Below are 17774 nucleotides of genomic sequence, written 5' to 3'. Positions count from 1 at the left end.
AAGCACTAGGCTTCTTCTGTAAGTGCATAACAATGAAGAAGTATTTTGTAAAGACAAATGATATATCAAAAATTAACTGTAATCTGGGCATGGTAGTACATGCTTGTAATCTCAAAAAGATGGGGCAGGAAGATCACTGAGAGTGAGGCTTGCGTAGACTACAAAGCAAGTTCAAGGCAAGCCTGGGCAGCCTAATAAGATCCTGTCTCAAAAACACTCCCCAAAACAAAACAGTAAACACTGTTACACTTGTCTTTGTTACTCACATTGCCTTAGATAAAAAAATTACCTCTTTTTATTTTAAAATAAAAAAATATTAAGCTGAGCATGGTGGCATTTACCTTTAATCCCAGACTTGGAGGCAGAGGCAGGTAGATTTCTGTGAGATCAAGGCCAGCCTGGTCTACAAGGCAAGTTCCAGGCCAGCTGAGGCTACAGGGTGACCCTGTCTCAAAAAAAAAAAAAAAAAAAAAGAGAGAGAGAAAGATAAAAGAGAAATACTAAAAAATTAAATCTCCCCAGTATAAATAAGAATGAATATAAAGCCAGGGCTGGTGACACAGGTTATAATCCTGACTACTTAGGAGCTGAAAAGGAGGACCAAAAATTCAAAGTCTATCTGGGCTACAAAATTAATTCAAGGCCAGCCTGGGCAACTTGGTGAGACCCTGTCTCAATGTAAAAAGGACTCTCTCTTTCTTTTCTTCTCTCTTTCTCTCAATCCAGAAGAACTGACATGAGACTAGAAAAGCCTGCCCACACTCCTTAAAAACATTACCAAGGCTGCAACTGCAGCTGTACCCTGCAGAATGGAGTATCACTTAGCAGTAATTATAAGCTTCTGATTCTAAAAGCCACAGTGGCTGTGTAAGACACATCAGCTTTATCAGTGAACACCCATGCAAAGCATATATGTGCTCTTTCCTTATATAAGAATACAATTTTATATTTGTACATATTTGTATTTGAATGTGTGTGCTAGCTCCAAGGTTTATTTATATTTCATGAAGCATTAGAACGAAATAGGGATAGTACACTGGTGCACAGGAGACCCAGGTGCCTGGGTTAAAACTAGTTAGAAGCACACTGAAAGCAAACAAAAACATTAAATAAATTCTGGGCAAAATAAGATGCTTAAGATATTCTTGAACCTATTGTTCTATCTTCTAAAAATAACTTCAGTCAATTATGCCCATCAACAAAAGAACTTTGAGTTCTCCAGCAGTAAAAATCCTCAAAAGAACAAACAAACAAAACATGCTTTAAAAAGGGAGATGGGGTCTGGAGAGATGGCTCAGTGGTTAAGAGCACTGACTGCTCTTGCAGAGGACCCAGGTTCGATTCCCAACACCCACATGGAAGCTACAAACCATCCTTAACTCTGTTCCAGGGAATCCAAAGCCCTCTTCTGACCTCTGCGGCATTGCACGACACGGGTGCACTCACATACATGCAGGCAATACACTCAGACACATAAAATAAAAATAATAAATAAATAAAAAGGGGGACGGGTGGGGAGAATTAGAGTAAATGTCTCTTAAAAACCAAATCAAGCCAGGCGTGGTGGCACATGCCTTTAATCCCAGCACTTGGGAGGCAGAGGCAGGCAGATCTCTGTGAGTTCAAGGCCAGCCTGGTCTACATAGTGAGTTCCAGGCCAGCTGGGGCTACAGGGAGACCCTATCTAAAAAAAAAAAACCCAAATCAAACCAACAAAAACCCTAAATATAAGTCAGATGAATTGATTTGTACATCCTGGGCAACAGAGGCAGGCAGATGTCTGTGAGTTTGAGGCCAGCCTTGTCTACATAGAAGTTCAAGGTCAGCAAGGGAAACAGTAAGATGTCTTAAAACAAATGCCCTTTAAATACTTGGTTTCCAATTAAGTCACTTTTAAGTTATCAGTTAAAAAATTATAAAAGTATTATCTAACAGTAGTTAAAAAACAATTCAGGGCTGAAGAGATGGCTCAGCAATTAAGAACACTGACTGCTCTTGCAGAGGACTGGGAGTCAATTCCCAGCACCCACATGGCAGCTAACAACTGCCCGTAACTCCAGTTCCAGGGGATTCAATACTTTCTTCTGACCTCCATGGGCACTGCATGACACCAGTGCACTTACATATATGCAAACAATATACTCATACACATAAAATGAAATAAAAATAATAAAAAAAAACAACGTACAACTTCTGTACGTGCAGTCAGCAAATGGTTAATCTCAGTCAACAACACATCTGAGCTCTCCACACAATATATATAGATCCCTTCATCTTTAAATAGCTGCCTAATTTTCTTTTTCTTTTTGATTTTTTGATACAGGGTCTCCCTGTAGCCCCAGCTGAGCTGGGTGAACTCACTACGTAGACAAGGCTGGTCTCAAACTCACAGAGATCTGCCTCCTGAGTGCTGGGATTAAAGGTGTGTGCTACCATGCCTGGCTAATATTCCACTTAAAAAAAAATGTATTAGCTGGGATGTATCTCTGTGAGTTCAAAGCGAGCCTGGTCTACATAGTGAGTTCCAAGACAGCTAGGGCTACAGGGAGACCCTGTCTCAAAAAAAAATAAATAAATAAATAAATAAATAAATAAATAAATAAAATGTATTCTTGGGACCAACAAGATGGCTCAGCAGAAAAAACACTTGTTGAGCAAGCCTGGTGACCTGAGTTCAATCTCTAGAACCCACATAAAGATAGGAGAAAATCAATTCCACAAAATTGTCCTCTGAGCTCCACATACACTCCCATTTCTCTCTCTCTCTCTCTCTCTCTCTCTCACTCTCTCTCTCTCTCACACACACACACACACACTCACACACACAATAATACATTTTTAATGTATTCTCATTTATTTTACTGACCCCTTATTGACATTTAGCTTCTCTTTAGTTGTTATAATTGAACATCTTTAAGAAACAAATACTTTATTGTTTTTGTCCACAAATCTGTGTGGTGTATAACATGGCTTCCAATGGCCTACACTTTGTATAATCATCCATTTCCCTCTCAGGATTATGCTTCACTATACGGCAAAGGGGAGATTATCCTGGATGGATCCAACCTAATCACATGACCCTTTTAAGAATGGAGGTTTCCTACAGCTTGTTAACTGTAGAAGTCAGAGACTCATTCAGGCTGAGCCAGAAGAAATCCACTATCTACCCTGGGAACTACCTATTGGAACCACTATCAAGGGCCTGTAAACAGTCTCTAAGAGCTGCCAGTAGCTAACAGTGGGAGCCAGCAGGAAAGTAAGTACTTTAATCCACAGATGCAAAGACTCCAAACAACTAATGACCTCAGAAAAATACTCCAAGCTCCATATGGGAACGTGGAGCTCTCAAAACACTGATTTCAGCTCAGAGAAGCCTAGGCAGAAAGTGCGAGCCACATTCCACGTGAAATGTGACATGACAAACGTGTGAACTCACTAAATGCCTGGTACTTTCTTTAGCAGCATTATACAATCTGAATGATAAATTCTGACAAGTCAAAATGCTGGGTCAAGGGAATGTACATTTGTAGTCTTTACAGATGTAGGGAAATAGTGCTCTAACCACTTTATACCAATTGAAATACCTACTTATCAAAAATCTAATCTTTTTAAAACTTCCTGATGATTATCTGATGGTATGTTTATCTCAGTAAGTTCCTAATGACTGGGATGATCTGAATTTCCTTCACTTACAACTGACTTTTCTGTTTGAGCAAATTTTCTTTTTGCTGTTGCTGTTTGAGACAGGGTCATGCAGCCCAACCTGGCCTTGAACGCACTATGTAGCCAAAGCTGGCCTTGCATTCTGAATCCTTCTGTGCCACCTTCAGAGTTCTGGATTACAGGCATGCATGCCACCAAGTCTGACTTTACTTTTTTTTTTTTAGTAAGACTGACTTTGGGCTGGAGAGATGGCTCAGTGGTTAAGAGCAGTGGCTGTCCTTGTAAAGGATCTGTGTTCAGTTCCCAGAACCCACAAAGTGGCTAACAACCATTCTTAACTCCAGTTCCAAGGGATCCAATGCCTTTCCTGGCCTCTATAGGCATTGCGTGTCACAGACGCACTTATGTACATGCAGGCAAAACATACACATAAAATATAACTAATTAATTTTAAAACCAACAATGACTTTGCCTGTAGGCTCTGCTGAAGGAAGGTTGCCACTACAACCCGTGTCCAATGCAGGAAGCTACTGGCAACAAGAATCAATCTGAGCCCAGGAGTCACTGTGAAACAGAGACACCTGTCAGTAAAGGGGTGTATGAGTGCTGAATAAACTGAGTCTCTGAAAAACAATTTGAGTATTTATTTAAAATTTTTTCTTCTTTTTGGTGGGGGATACAGGGTCTCACACTGCAGCCCAAGCTGGCCTGAAACTTGTGGCGATCCTCCTGCCTCAGCCTCCCAAGTACAGAGAACTACTATGCCTGGCTTAATTTCTTTTTATAGGCAGGGTCTTAACTGAGCATGGCAGCACAGGAACTGACTGAAAAGCTCTGGAGAAATGACCATACTTACATTCCTGCTTGAAGGTGAAGTACTCTGTAAGATGTCTGCATTCATGATTTCCTCGAAGCAGAAACAATGTTTTGGGATGATTAATCTTTAAACTCCATAAATACAGCACACACTACGAGACATAATTTAAAGATAAAATTTTCTTTGTGACCATGCTAACACATGAAGACAATTTATCTGAATCCATATAACATGCTATAATGGTGTATCTCACTGTTAATCTCAAGCTGAGAAATGAAATTCTGTTTGCTTCTCTAGTTCTGTGATAAAACACTGACCAAAAGCAACTAGGGAAAGGGTCTGTTTCTACTTATAGTTCCCAGGTCACAATCAGGGCAGGAACTCAAGGCAGGGTAGGACCCTAGAGGCAAGAACTGAAGCACTGAACATGGAGGACCACTGCCTACAGGCTTATTCCCCTGGCCTGCTCTCAGCCTGCTTTCTCATACAACCCAGGACCACCAGCCAGGGGTGGCACCACCGACAGTAGGCTGGGCCCTCCTATATCACTCAACAATCAAAATAGTGCCTCATAGACATGGCCACAGGCCAGTCTGATAGAGGAATTTCTCCAATTGAGGCTCCCTCCTCCCAGGTGGGTCAAGTTGACAACTGAAGCCATCCAGCACACTGCAGCTATATGCTTTAGCCCCAGCACCTGGGAGGCAGAGGCAGGCAAATCTCTGTGAGACTGAGGCCAGCCTGATCTACAGAGTAAGTTCTAGGCCAACCTACAGGGAAACTCTGTCTCAAAAAGACCTCCCCTCCAAAAAGGGAACACTTCACATTATACTGAAAGATCTACTCATAAGATCACCTTTCCTAAAGTTGTTGGCTCCTTCAGGGAACATCAATCTCATTCTTTTGGGGGGAGGGGGACAGAACTTAGAAACTCATGAATGCTACGCAAGCATTCTACTGCTGAGTGATAGCCTCCATCTGAATATTAATTCTTATTTTATTTCCAGAGCCTGCTATAAAGTTGGCACTCAAGAAACTATTGGTAAGTGAGAGAACAAGATGTAACAGAAGATATTCTGAATATAGTATATGGGCACAAAACTCATTGTGGACTCTTTAATGTGATTTATTGAATGTATTGATGAATTAAATCTATTTAAAAACTAGGAACTGGAGCCAGGTGACTGGTGCATATCTGTAGTTCATGCTACTTGGGAGGCTGAGGCAGGAGGAGCATTTGAAGCCATAGTTCAAGATCAGCTTAAAGGACACAAAGACACCCTGTCTCAAAAACAAAACAAAAGTCCAAGGGCTGGGCATATAGCTCAGTATGCATGCTAGATTTAATCCCCAGCACCTAAAAAAATAAATAAAAATGAAATAAAATATTTATATCCTATTTAAAAATTATTTTACATCATTATAGCAAATATTCAGAAGACAAAATGTCACAATATTTATGTTTAATAAGTTGTCTCAAGGGGTGGAGATGTAGCTCAGTTGGTGGAGTATCTGCCTAGCATGAACAAAGCCCTGGGACCTGGGATCAATCCCTAGCACTGCATAAACAGCACGGAGATACATATCACAATCCCAGCACTAGAGAGGTGTAGGCCAGAGGATCAGAAGTTCAATGTCATCCTCAGCTACATAGCAAATTTGAGGCCCATATGAGCTACACAAGACCCTGCTTAAAAAATATTGCTTTATTAAGGCTGGGCATGGTGGCACACACCTCTAATCCCAGCACTCGGGAGGCAAAGACAGGGAGATCTCTGTGAGTTTAAGGCTGGTGTAGTCTACATAGTGAGTTCCAGGCCAGTTGGAGATACAGGGAGACCCTGTCTCAAAAAGACCAAAAAAATTTAAAAATTTTAAAAATTAAAAAAATAAAAAATTTGTTTCATTAAGTAAAACAATTAACAAATAGTTGAAGACATTCTAAATTCTTCCCTTCAGCTTCTTAAAATTCCCTATGCTAGCTAGCAAACACATAAAGAAATATAGTGTGCCTTTCAAACATTCATACTTTTGGCTAACTATCTATTGAAATGATGTGGCTGGCTGATAAGGAAGGTTTTCAATGACATAGTCCGTAAATATGAACTCCACTCATCCCTCTACCCATGGAGAAAGCATGAGCATTTACTGAGCAGCAGAACAAGGTAGAGCAGTGAAAATGGACTCACTTTCTGAATTTATAGCATTAAACCTTCATCCTTCTCAATTTGACACTAAATATTTTGAAGCAGTAGCAGATAAAAATAAACTTTTCTGATTTGGACTGTCAACTCCCCTCTCTTCTTCTCCACCCACCCCCACAACTGGGAATTGAACTCAGGGCCTTGCGCACGTTAGGCAAACACTCTACCACTGATTTACATTCTCAAGTCTCCTACACTGCCATTTAACTAAAAGTAAAATCAAAATATTTTACTTTTTATTCTTCTTGGGGCTTTAGAACAACTGACTTGCATTTAGCTCAATGACTTGCATTTAGGAGAAATGCTGTAAGAAGAAAAGAACTTTCTCTACCAGAAACACACAGTGCAGTGAAATTCTTATACTATAAAGAGCAGACAGGTTAAAGACCCCCAAATGCTATACATACTGACTCAATTTGTCATCTCATGCTTATTCTGGGACATATTACAAACCTGATTATGTTGACTACTTCAAATATTGTTTTACCTTTATTTGAGAAGCACGCAGAGGTAAATCAACAGATACTAAACATGAATGTGCTATAACTGCATGGTACTCAAGCCCCTGTGTTAGGTCCTAAAATAATTTTACATTTATACATAAAAGAATATATATATATTTAAATTCTAATCATGTTCCCATCATTCATTTATTAAAATATATAAAGATAAATTGAGTTTTTATTAAATTTATTTCTTTTCCTTTCAATGAACATTTACTGTCTACTATGTGTAATAGTACCAGAAATTATTCCTATAATCATCCAAGTATCTCTTATTTATCATTTACAGTTAATCTAATAGTTAACTGTAACCCAACAGCTATGATCTTATAATCAAGGTTAGCTAAATCAGACACTGTTTAGAATGAGAAGCAATTCATGTCCTTTTTATACAGCTCATACAGTATCTTCAAAGAGGAAAAGTTAGGAAATACTTATTTTCAAAGCTAGTTTAATATAGCCTTCCATATGCCACGTTTTCTACTGATTAAAAAAGAATAGATTTTTTTAGTAGGTCAAAACATTTCCTATTAGTTACAGTCAAAAGTAATGAAGTTTATAAATTCTACCAGTGTTCACATTTTAACGTCTAAGGAATGGAAAGCAATTCTTTTTTTTTTTTTTTTACAATACAATATTGATAGGGGCAATACAACCAGGTTAATTTTACCTCTATACTGAAATAGCCTCTGTCCACATAGTCACCCAGAAAGAGGTATCGAGTATTAATAGGTGATCCCCCAACTTCAAACAACTTCATCAGGTCAAAGAACTGTCCATGAACATCACCACACACTAGGCAAAAAAGACATGAAACATTATGTACCAGAAGGAAAAAAGTCAGAGCAACAGGATATCAGGTTACTTTACACTATATTTCTTTTTTAAAAGATTTTTAATTATGTATATTCGTGTGTGTGTGTGCTGGTATGTGCACGTGAGTGCAGGTGCCTGTGGAGGCTAGAAACATCTGATCCCTAGCTGGAGTTACAGGCAGTTGTGAGCTGACCGGCATGGATTCTGAGAATCAAACTCAGGTCCTCTGGAAGAAGTGCTCTTAACTGATGAGCTATCTCTCCAGTCCTTAATATTGTATTTTTGGGGGGGGGTCTCCCTGTAGCCCCAGCTGGCCTGGAACCCTGCCTGCCTCTGCCTCCTAAGTGCTGAGATTAAAGGCATGCACCACCACACCCAGCTCAATATTGTATTTCTTTTAACATTTTATTGTTTTTATTTTCTTTATGTGTATGAGTGTATTGCCTGCATGTATGTAAGTACACCTGTGTCGTGCAGTGCCCACAGAGATCAGAAGAGAGATGGATCCTCTGGAACTGGACAGTTGTTAACCACCATGTGGGTGCTGGGAATCAAACCTGGGTCCTCTGCAAAAGCAGCCAGTGCTCTTAACCGCCAAGCCTCTCTCCAGCCCCAATATTGTGTTTCTTCAAGGAACAAAAGCCATTTTAGCCAATCCACAGATTGCCTCAAAGTTCTTACAGTTAACACACTCATGTTTGTTGGCTTTCTGTGACCATTTCTCAAAATCAGTGCCAACCTAAGGGCCACGCGCTCCTCACACCTGTGACCGGCGCTTCCACCTCTATCATAGTCTTCTCCTGTCTGAGGATGGCGGCCCCATCATTGATTATCTTCAAGGCTACTTCCTCTTCCACTCGGCCTTCCTTTATCAAATGGCTTTTCAGAACATCCATTCTGGGTTTCCCATTCTCAAATACTTCCTTCAAAGTAAGCCGCTGGGTTGGAGGAAACGGGACAGCTAGAAAGAGGGAAATATAATTAGAAATAATTAAATGCACAAATGACAATCACGAACATACTCTTTTTTATAAACTGAATCCAATAAGCTATTGGAAACTGACAATACTAGAATTATGTGGAAAATAATTCTAAGATCGATTCAATTTTAAAAACAGTCACAATTAAAAGTGATTTTTTAAAAGTTTGTAAATTTATGATGTCATACACACACTGATCCTTGGTTGTTTGTGGCCTACAGGATAAAGGTTACAAACAGGTGACAGATGATATATCTTTACCTTTTTATGGGAAGAAATGCTGTTACAAAATGAAATGTGGGGCTGGTGAGAAGGCTCAGTGGATAAAGGTGCTTGCCGCCAAACCTGATGATCCGAGTTGTATCCTTAGGGCCCACAGGGTAAAAGGAGAGAACTCCCAAAAGTTGTTCTCTGACCTCCACATACATGTAGGGCCAAACACACACTGACATACACAAACAAACAAATTAGTGTAAATTCTGTGTGTGTGTGTGTGTGTATGTGTGTGTGTGTTTTGTTTTTGGTTTTTGTTGCAACAGGGTCTCACCATGTAGCCCTGATTGGCCTGGAACTTTCTATGTAGACCAGGCTGGCCTTAACTCACAGAGATTCACCTGCTTCTGCCTCTTGAGTGGTGGGATTAAAGGTGTGTGCCACTATGCCTGGCAAATATAAATTTTTTTTTTTGGACTTTTTGAGACAGGGTCTCCCTATAGCCCTAGCTGTCCTGGAACTCACTATGTAGACCAGGCTGGACTTGAACTCAGGTCCGCCTGCCTCTGCCTCCCAAGTGCTGGGATTAAAGGCGTGTACCACCACACCCGGAGCAAATATAAATTTTTTAAAAAAAGAAACTGTGATTAAAGAAAATGGAATGAAAGTAATCATAATGTTAAATTGGTGTATATTTCTTCTACAGAACTGCACTAATGAACCAATTTTCAGAAATATGACCAGCTTCTGATGAGGACAGCCACGAATGTATGTTATTCATAAAAGGGAGTTGATTGATGCATTTTATTAACAATAACAAGACACTCTATGAGGGTGGAGCACAAGCTTGAGAACAGATCAGGAAGTCTAGTCACATTCTTGAATCTGGAAATGCTAACTTCTTTCTGTCTACATTTAATACAAAGCTTTGATACAATATTATGGTGAATTAGCAACTTCAACAGAAAAAAAAGTTTGCTATTTTAAATATTTTATTTATTTTTATTTTATGTGTATGAGTGTTATACCTGCATGTAGGTAAGTGCACCTGTGTCATGCAATGCCTGTGGAGGACAGAAGAGGCTGTCGGATCCCCTGGAACTGGAGTAATGAACAGTTGTTGGCTGCCATGTGGATGCTGGGATTTGAACCCAGGTATTCTGCAAGAACAGTGTTCTTAACCACTGAGCCATCTCTCCAGCTCCAAGGTTGCTATTTTAAAATGAATCATTACCTTGTTTGCCTACTTTATAACACAAGCAACTTTAGATTCCTTGATATCTAACACTACAAATCCATAAACCATAATTTAAAGTGAGGTTGTCAGTCTTCTGAAGTTGGGATCCAAAGACAATCAGACTGAGGATGTGGCTCATGACAGAACACTTGCAGAGCACATTGAAAGCCTTGGGTTCAATCCCTAGCCTCATCACAAAATGGGAACAAAGGGGGCTAGACAAGTGGAAGAGTCCACATCTAACCATTCCCTGCTTTCAAAGTCAACATCTCTCTTTACAGTTTTTAAATTTTTATTTCCAATTGCTGGATGGTTAGTCTGCTTAATTGATCTTAAAGCCAAAGACTGCTTGATTTTTAAATTTATTTTTATTTCTTATAATGAGTGTTTTGCCTCCATGTATGTAAGTACACCAAATGTGAGCAATGTTCACAGAGGCCAGAAGAGGGAGTAAGATCCCCAGGAACTGGAGTTACAGATGGTTGTTAGCCACCAGTGGGTGCTGGGAACTGGACTTGGTTCCTCTGTATGAGCAGCCAGTGCTCTTAACCACTGAGCCATCTCTCCAGCCCCCAAACTCCTGTATTAGACATCATATTTGAGAAGAGATACTTAAAGTGCTTTGGAGGAAATAATTCGGAATTTTCTTTTTACCCTGAGGCTCTTCAGTTGTAACATATTTAAAATAAAACAAGTAACTTGGTTAAATAAAAATACAAAGGTGAAATGGGTCAAGGGGATTATGTTCAGCTAAAAGAAATAAGACTCAGCTGAGCTAGGAACACTAAAAGGACTTAGAATGGGATCAGAACAGCATGTATTAAGTAAGTTCCAGAAGAGTCCGAAATTATTAGGGAAAGTTAAAGCAACACCCTCCAAATCAGAGGAAGGGAATCTCCAACTGTAAAGGAGTGGGTCCTGCCTCTCTGTAGTTACTCCTATTTATGTTTGGAAGCTCTGAATTACCTCTCCCTCTTTAACAAGACAGTTCTAGACTACAGTTGAGACTGACGATGGTAGTGGAAGGCTAAAGGCAATCTAGCTCAGTTTATTAGTTTAGTTACAAAAAAAATGGCAGAAACCTCCATATTAAACTTTAAATTACTTTTTGTGGTAATTGCAACTGAACCCTGGGCCTCATCCATGTTAGACAAAGACAAGTGCTGAACCATTAAGGTATATCTCCAGCCCTCTTTTCACTTTTTGTTTGTCTGAGAGTATCCCAGGTTGGTCTAAAATTCAGTATGTAGCAGAGAATAGCCTTGAACTTCTGATCTTCCTGCCTCTATGTCTCAAGTGCTGAGATCACAGGTGTGAGTCACTGTGTGTATTAGATATTTTTCTGTTGCTGTGATAAAACACTATAACCAAAAGCAACTTAAGGAACAGTTTTATTTTGGCTTACAGTTCCAGAGGACTAGATGTCCATAATGGCAGGGAAGCATAGAGGTGGTAGCAAGAGGCTGAGAGATCACATTTCAACCATAAATAAAGAGGCAGAGAGCTGGGAGTGGGGAGGCTATAAACCCTCAGTCCCCAGTATATACTTCCACCCTCAATTCCCAGTACATACTTCCTCCAACAAGGCTACACCTCCTAAAGGTTCTATAACCTCCCCCAAACACTGCCATTAACTAGGTACCAGGGTCTCAGTAAGCTAACCAGGCTGGCCTTGAACTTGCAATTCTCCTGCCTTAGCCTCCAGAGTAGCTGGAGGCCAACTCCAACATTTTCTTAAGATGTGTCCCAGATACAATGCTGTCTACTGGGATATTCCCAGTTTATTGCTTTTGTCCTGATATAGTTAACAGCAGTCCGTTACTAGCAAGGATCCTGATTTAAATTACCTGTCCAGGAACAGCATCCACAAAATCAACGGATGTTATTTAAAATATATATTATCAAGCTGGGTGTAATGGTACATGTCTTTAGTCCCAGAACTTAGGAGACAGAGGCAGGCAGATCTCTATGAGATCGAGGTCAGCCTGGTCTACACAGTGAGTTCCAGGCTAGCCAGTACTACATGGTGAAACCGTGTCTCAAAAAAAGAATGAAGCCAAGAGGCCAGTGAGATGGCTCAGGTGCTTGTTACCAAACCTGATACCTGAGTTGGCTCCCCAGGACCCGTATGGAAGGACAGAACCAACTTTTTTGCAAGCTGCCATCTCATCTCCACAGGTCACATTCCTCAACTCAGTTGGCTGAAGCAGTCTCAAGCCAACCTAGATTCAAAAGGAGGGGAAAAGGGGTGGAGTTGCAGCTTGGTGATAGAGCACTTGCCTAGCATGGTTGTGGCCCTAGGTTCAATCCCCAATACTGACCAAAAAAAGAGAAAGAAAACTAATACAGACCCCCAGGTAATCCTTGAAGTCAAAATTTTCTTTTTATAGCCTTTCAATAATTACAGATACTTACTTTTGGTTTTTTCTTTTTAGGATTTTATTTTTTATGTATATAAGTGTCTTGCCAGCATGTATGTAAGTGTTCCACATGTGTGGCTGGTATCCAAGGAGGCCAGAGGTGGCATCAGATCCCCTGGAACTTGAGTAAAGTTTGGGCGTTAGCCACCATGTGAGTGCTGGGAATTGAACCTAGGTCCTCTGGAAGAACAGTCAGTGCTTGTAACTGCTGAGCCATCTCTCCAGCCCTATTTTTGCTTTTTTGATGCAGGGTCACATGATATAGTCCTGGCTGGCCTGGAACTCAATATATATACCAGACTAGCTTTATCCTTGCTGGGATTCTCCAGTCTCTGCCTCCTGAATGCTGGGATTATTATCATGGCCAGCTTACAAAATACTTTTCTGTTGTTGGTGGTGGTGCCAGGGATTGTGAAGCAAGGGCCTCAAACATGTTGAGCATTAAGCATGTGCTCTACCACATACAATTTTCATGTACACAAGAAACTAACATTGCCTGGCTCTTAAAATTGAAAGAGAAACCACAACTTATAACTGCTCATGATTCATAAAACAGATAAAGTGAACAAACCAAACCACAGTGTGCATCGCAGACTATCTAATCCAAGCTAGATCCTTCAGATCACATGTCCCTAGATAGGACCTTCTGACAAATTAATGCAACAGTAACAGTAACTAGATCATCCTCACACTGGAGTTTCATGACTTCTAGTAACTCAACCAGTTTACAAACTCTCACGAGCTCTTGCAAACTCTTACCCTAAAATCTAGCAACTGTCACTAATCTAACATAAGGATTTTTCATAGTCCTCATAATCCCAAATGCCTTGTTCAGTTCTGCCGTCTGGAGCTGTCCTTAGCTGTTGATAACTGGTCTTTGATGTCTTTTGGAGACATGATGTCAAAGGGGCCATTCACAGCAACAAAGATCAGGTGGGAATCTTCTCCACCTAACTGTTTTCTCTAGGTCTCTTCTACCTGAGTCCTTTGCATTTTCAGATTATGAATATAATTCAACAGCATAATTTTATCAAGGAAAAACCTAGAACTTACAATGGCCTCTTAGAGAATGTTTAACATGAACAAGATTGAGAAACACCATAAAACAGAAAGAGGAGCAGAACTGAATCCAAGGTCTGCATTCTTTGATTAATGTGGAGACTCCCAAATGCAACCTGAATTCTAAAACTTCCTCCCTAAAAGCCTCCCAAATCGCAGAATTAAAAGGAGAAAGTTTATAGAAAAAAAATCAGGCCTCCATGATCTCTACTAAGTAGTTCTTATTTTAGTGTGTCCAAGAAATATAAAACCTGGTAAAGACAAAAATCACCAAAATATGTGTCAACACTGTGTTTTTGGACATACTCATAAACTGAACATTTAGAAATTCCTTGCCTTGGGGGCTGGAGAGATGGCTCAACAGTTAAGAGCAATAGCTGCTCTTGCAGAGGATGCAGATTCAGTTCCCAGCTCCCACATGGTGGCTAACACCCATCCTTCACTCAAGTTCCAGGGAAATCCAACACCCTCTTCTGGCCTCCTCAGACACTGCACACATACAGTAGTGCACTTACACACATGCAGGTAGAACACTCACATACATCAAAATAAAAATAAATACAACTAATAGAAATCCCTTGCCTTTGGGAAAGGAGGGTGATGGTCCTTAGGAGGGTGCCATTCGCCCTGTGTCCTAGAAAGCCGCATACCACCTCACCTGAAGACAGTTATCACTCATTTTGTCACATGGGAAATTCCTTTGTCTTTCCCAAATCCAGAACAAACCATTACAATGTTTTCACACATACAGAATCTCATTTTATATTAAACCTCCATTTATATAACACAAAAATTTGGTATTTTACCTTATTAAACTTTTTAAAGGATTACAGAATTTAGCTTTGTTTGGCATTCTATGACTCTAAATTAATCAAAAGACCTTACAGATCAAGAGAAGTTGAAACTTCTTAGGTTGATCAGATGTAAGTAAAATGTGTTAAAAATAAACACATTGTTATTCTTCTTTGCTCCAGTGGATGGCCCCACACCCATGCACAAAAAAGCATTAAAAGGACTCTGGTTTAGGGGCTGGAGAGATGGCTCAGTGGTTAAGAACACTGATTGTTCTTGCAGAAGACCCAGGTTCGAATCCCAGCACCCACATGGCAGCTAACAACTGTCTGTAACTCTAGTCCCAGGGGATCCGACAGCTTCTTCTGACTTCTGCAGGCATTGTACTTACCTACATGCAGGTAATACACGCATACACATAAAATTTTAAAAAAAGCTTAAAAAAGAGAGAGAGAGAAAAGAAGACATGAAATTGGGGGGGCTGTGTTGGATGGGAGTCTGGGGAAGTTGGGGGAGAGAGGGAGAAGATATGATCAAAATAAATACAATGTATGAAATTCATCCAAGTTTCTCTCTGATGTGCCCAATGTGCCAGAGCCTTAAATGCTGCTGTGCAGTCACTGTCAACCAAATGACAGAACAAAACATCATCCAAGAAATGGGTCATTGTGTTCGCTCAAACGATCTACCACAGGAGCTGGAGAGATGGCTCAGCAGTTGAGAGCACTGGCTGCCCTTGCAGAGGGTTTGGTTCCCAGCATCCACATAATGGCTTACAACCATTCATAACTCCAGGTCCAGGGAATCTGATGCCCTTTTCTGGACTTCGCCGGCACTGCATGACATGGATGCACTTACACATATGCAGGCAAACCACTCATATACATAAAATAAAAACCACTATTTTACTGGCCATGGTGGTGCATGCCTCTAATCCCAGCACTCAGGAGACAGAGGCAGGTGGATCTCTGTGAGTTCAAGGGCAACCTGGTCTACACAATGAGTCCCAGAAAAAAAAAAGGAAAAATTTTAAAAAGATCTACCATAAAAGGCTTGATAAAAATTCAAAACCTATCAAGTAAGGGTACAGATCTTGAAGGTTTATCTCCCCTAAATGGTAAATCCCCTGGTCTAGCTAAAGGCTGATCACGAAGTAGAGACTGAGAAAGGAAACAGAAACCACAAACTGCTCACAATTGCTCAAGAAAATGCTAAGATACAGATACAGATAAACTGAACCAAACCAAACCACACTGTACGTTGCAGATCTAAGCTAAAGCATTGTTTTTCAATATCAGCACTCACATAAGATTCCAATAAACTGATCTAACAACTTCTAGGGAACTCACTAGAGGCAAAATCACGGACTCTTCCAGAAGTTCACCTACATGAGATTTAACCACTCCTTGCTCAAGACCACTAACTTCACGTTTTGACTAACCTCAACTCCTAAAACCCTTTACACCTTTTCTAACTCCTTTCAACATGCCCACAGCTCTTCCAATGCTTGGCATAACTTCCCACAGCAAGTTAAATAAATAAGTCTTATTTTTGATCATGCATGCTTTCCAGGCGGTCTTCAGTGATGGGCTTTAACATTTCCAAGTGACTGAGAGGGATAAGAAGAATGTTTTCAGAGCTGGAGAGATGGCTCAGTAGTTAAGAGCACTGGCTGCTCTTGCAGAGGATCTGGGTTCAATTCCCAGTACCCACGTGGCGGCTAACAACCGTCTGTAACTCCAGTTCCAGGGGATCCGATACCTTCTTCTGACCTTCATGAGCATTGATTGCATGACATGAGTGCACCTATACACATGCAGGCAATACACTCATACATATAAAAAAATCAAAATTAAAAAATTTTAAAGAATTTTTTCTAAACGCCTTTTCAATTTTTGTAAATTATAGTTATTGCTTATTAAAAATGACTTCAGAAAGGTGTTTAATTCTATGGTAAGTAAATCAATCAACAGTAATACCACCAATATTCAGTCTAGCTGGAATTCACTTATGAATCAGAGCATTGCTGGATGAAAATTCACTGTTCCTACAAGCCTAGAAAATTAGCCATCTATTAGAGGTTATAATTATCTTGAGCTCTTTAACTCATTAAAAGTAAACTTCAGGGGGTTGCAGAGATGACTCAGAGGTTAAGAGCACCGGCTGCTCTTGCAGAGGACCAGGGTTTGATTCTAAGCACCCACATGGCAGCTACAATAGTCTGTAACTCCAGTTCCAGGGGTTTCTAACATGTTTACTGACCTCCTCCAGCACTTGGGTAGACATGACACAGGTGCACTTACATACATGCAGGCAATACACTCATAGACCAAAAGTAAAAATAATAAAATATACTTTTTAAAACAGTAAACTTCAGCCGGGCATGATGGCACACGCCTTTAATCCCAGCACCTGGGAGGCAGAGGCAGGTGGATCTTTGAGTTCGAGGCCAGCCTGGTCTACATAGTGAGTTCCACGACAGCTGGGGCTACAGAGAGACCCTGTCTCAAAAAGACAAAAAAAACCCCCAAAAAACAGTAAACTTCAGACCAGGCATGGTAGCACACACCTGTAGTCCCAGCACTTAGGAGGCAGAGGCAGGCAGATCTCTGTGAGGTCAAGGCCAGCCTGGTCTACATAGAGTTCCAGGTCAGCCAAACTTGAAGAATGATATTGAAAGTCATCTTTTGGCCTCCGAATACACATGTGCACACATGAATGTGCCTCACATACATGAACACAAACATACACAAAGTAAACTTCAGATGTGGAGTGATGTTTGATAAATTATGGTTCACAGAATACTACAAAGTGACAGTTTTTAAGCTTTTAAAATTTTTATTTATTATTATTGTGTTTGAACATGATATGTATATGTGGGCACATGTGCCCACATGTGGAGAATAGCATAACATTGCCTATGATGTATCACCTATAAACATTCTGATAATCTTTCAAAATACTCTTTATTTCCCCAAATCAATGATACTATATATGGGGTTAAGGAGATAGCTAAGTGGTAGAGCACTGGCTTAGCACGTACAAGGTCTTGGATTTGACCCCTAGCACC

At 40.3% G+C, this 17774-nt stretch overlaps 1 protein-coding gene across 4 annotated transcripts in view; it reads right to left on the bottom strand.

The window, feature by feature from the left end:
- The window catches only part of Ppp3cc (protein phosphatase 3 catalytic subunit gamma), an 84478-nt gene that overhangs the window by 43265 nt on the left and 23439 nt on the right, over positions 1 to 17774 (bottom strand). For 3 of the 4 annotated variants that reach the window (XM_008850439.3, XM_008850443.3, XM_008850450.3), the window contains exons 2-4: positions 8767 to 8964; positions 7858 to 7982; positions 4520 to 4631 (exon numbers count right to left, since the gene is read on the bottom strand). In XM_008850439.3, coding sequence (XP_008848661.1) covers positions 4520 to 4631; positions 7858 to 7982; positions 8767 to 8964 — 435 coding nt within the window. Of the gene's footprint in view, positions 1 to 4519; positions 4632 to 7857; positions 7983 to 8742; positions 8965 to 17774 lie in introns of all 4 variants that reach the window. The other variant, XM_017802643.2, reaches the window with a different exon arrangement.

This window comes from Nannospalax galili, unplaced genomic scaffold (genome assembly GCF_000622305.1).
Source record: "Nannospalax galili isolate Female #2095 unplaced genomic scaffold, S.galili_v1.0 scaffold291, whole genome shotgun sequence".
Lineage (NCBI taxonomy): Eukaryota > Metazoa > Chordata > Mammalia > Rodentia > Spalacidae > Nannospalax > Nannospalax galili.
This window is presented reverse-complemented; position numbering and strand designations above follow the sequence as displayed.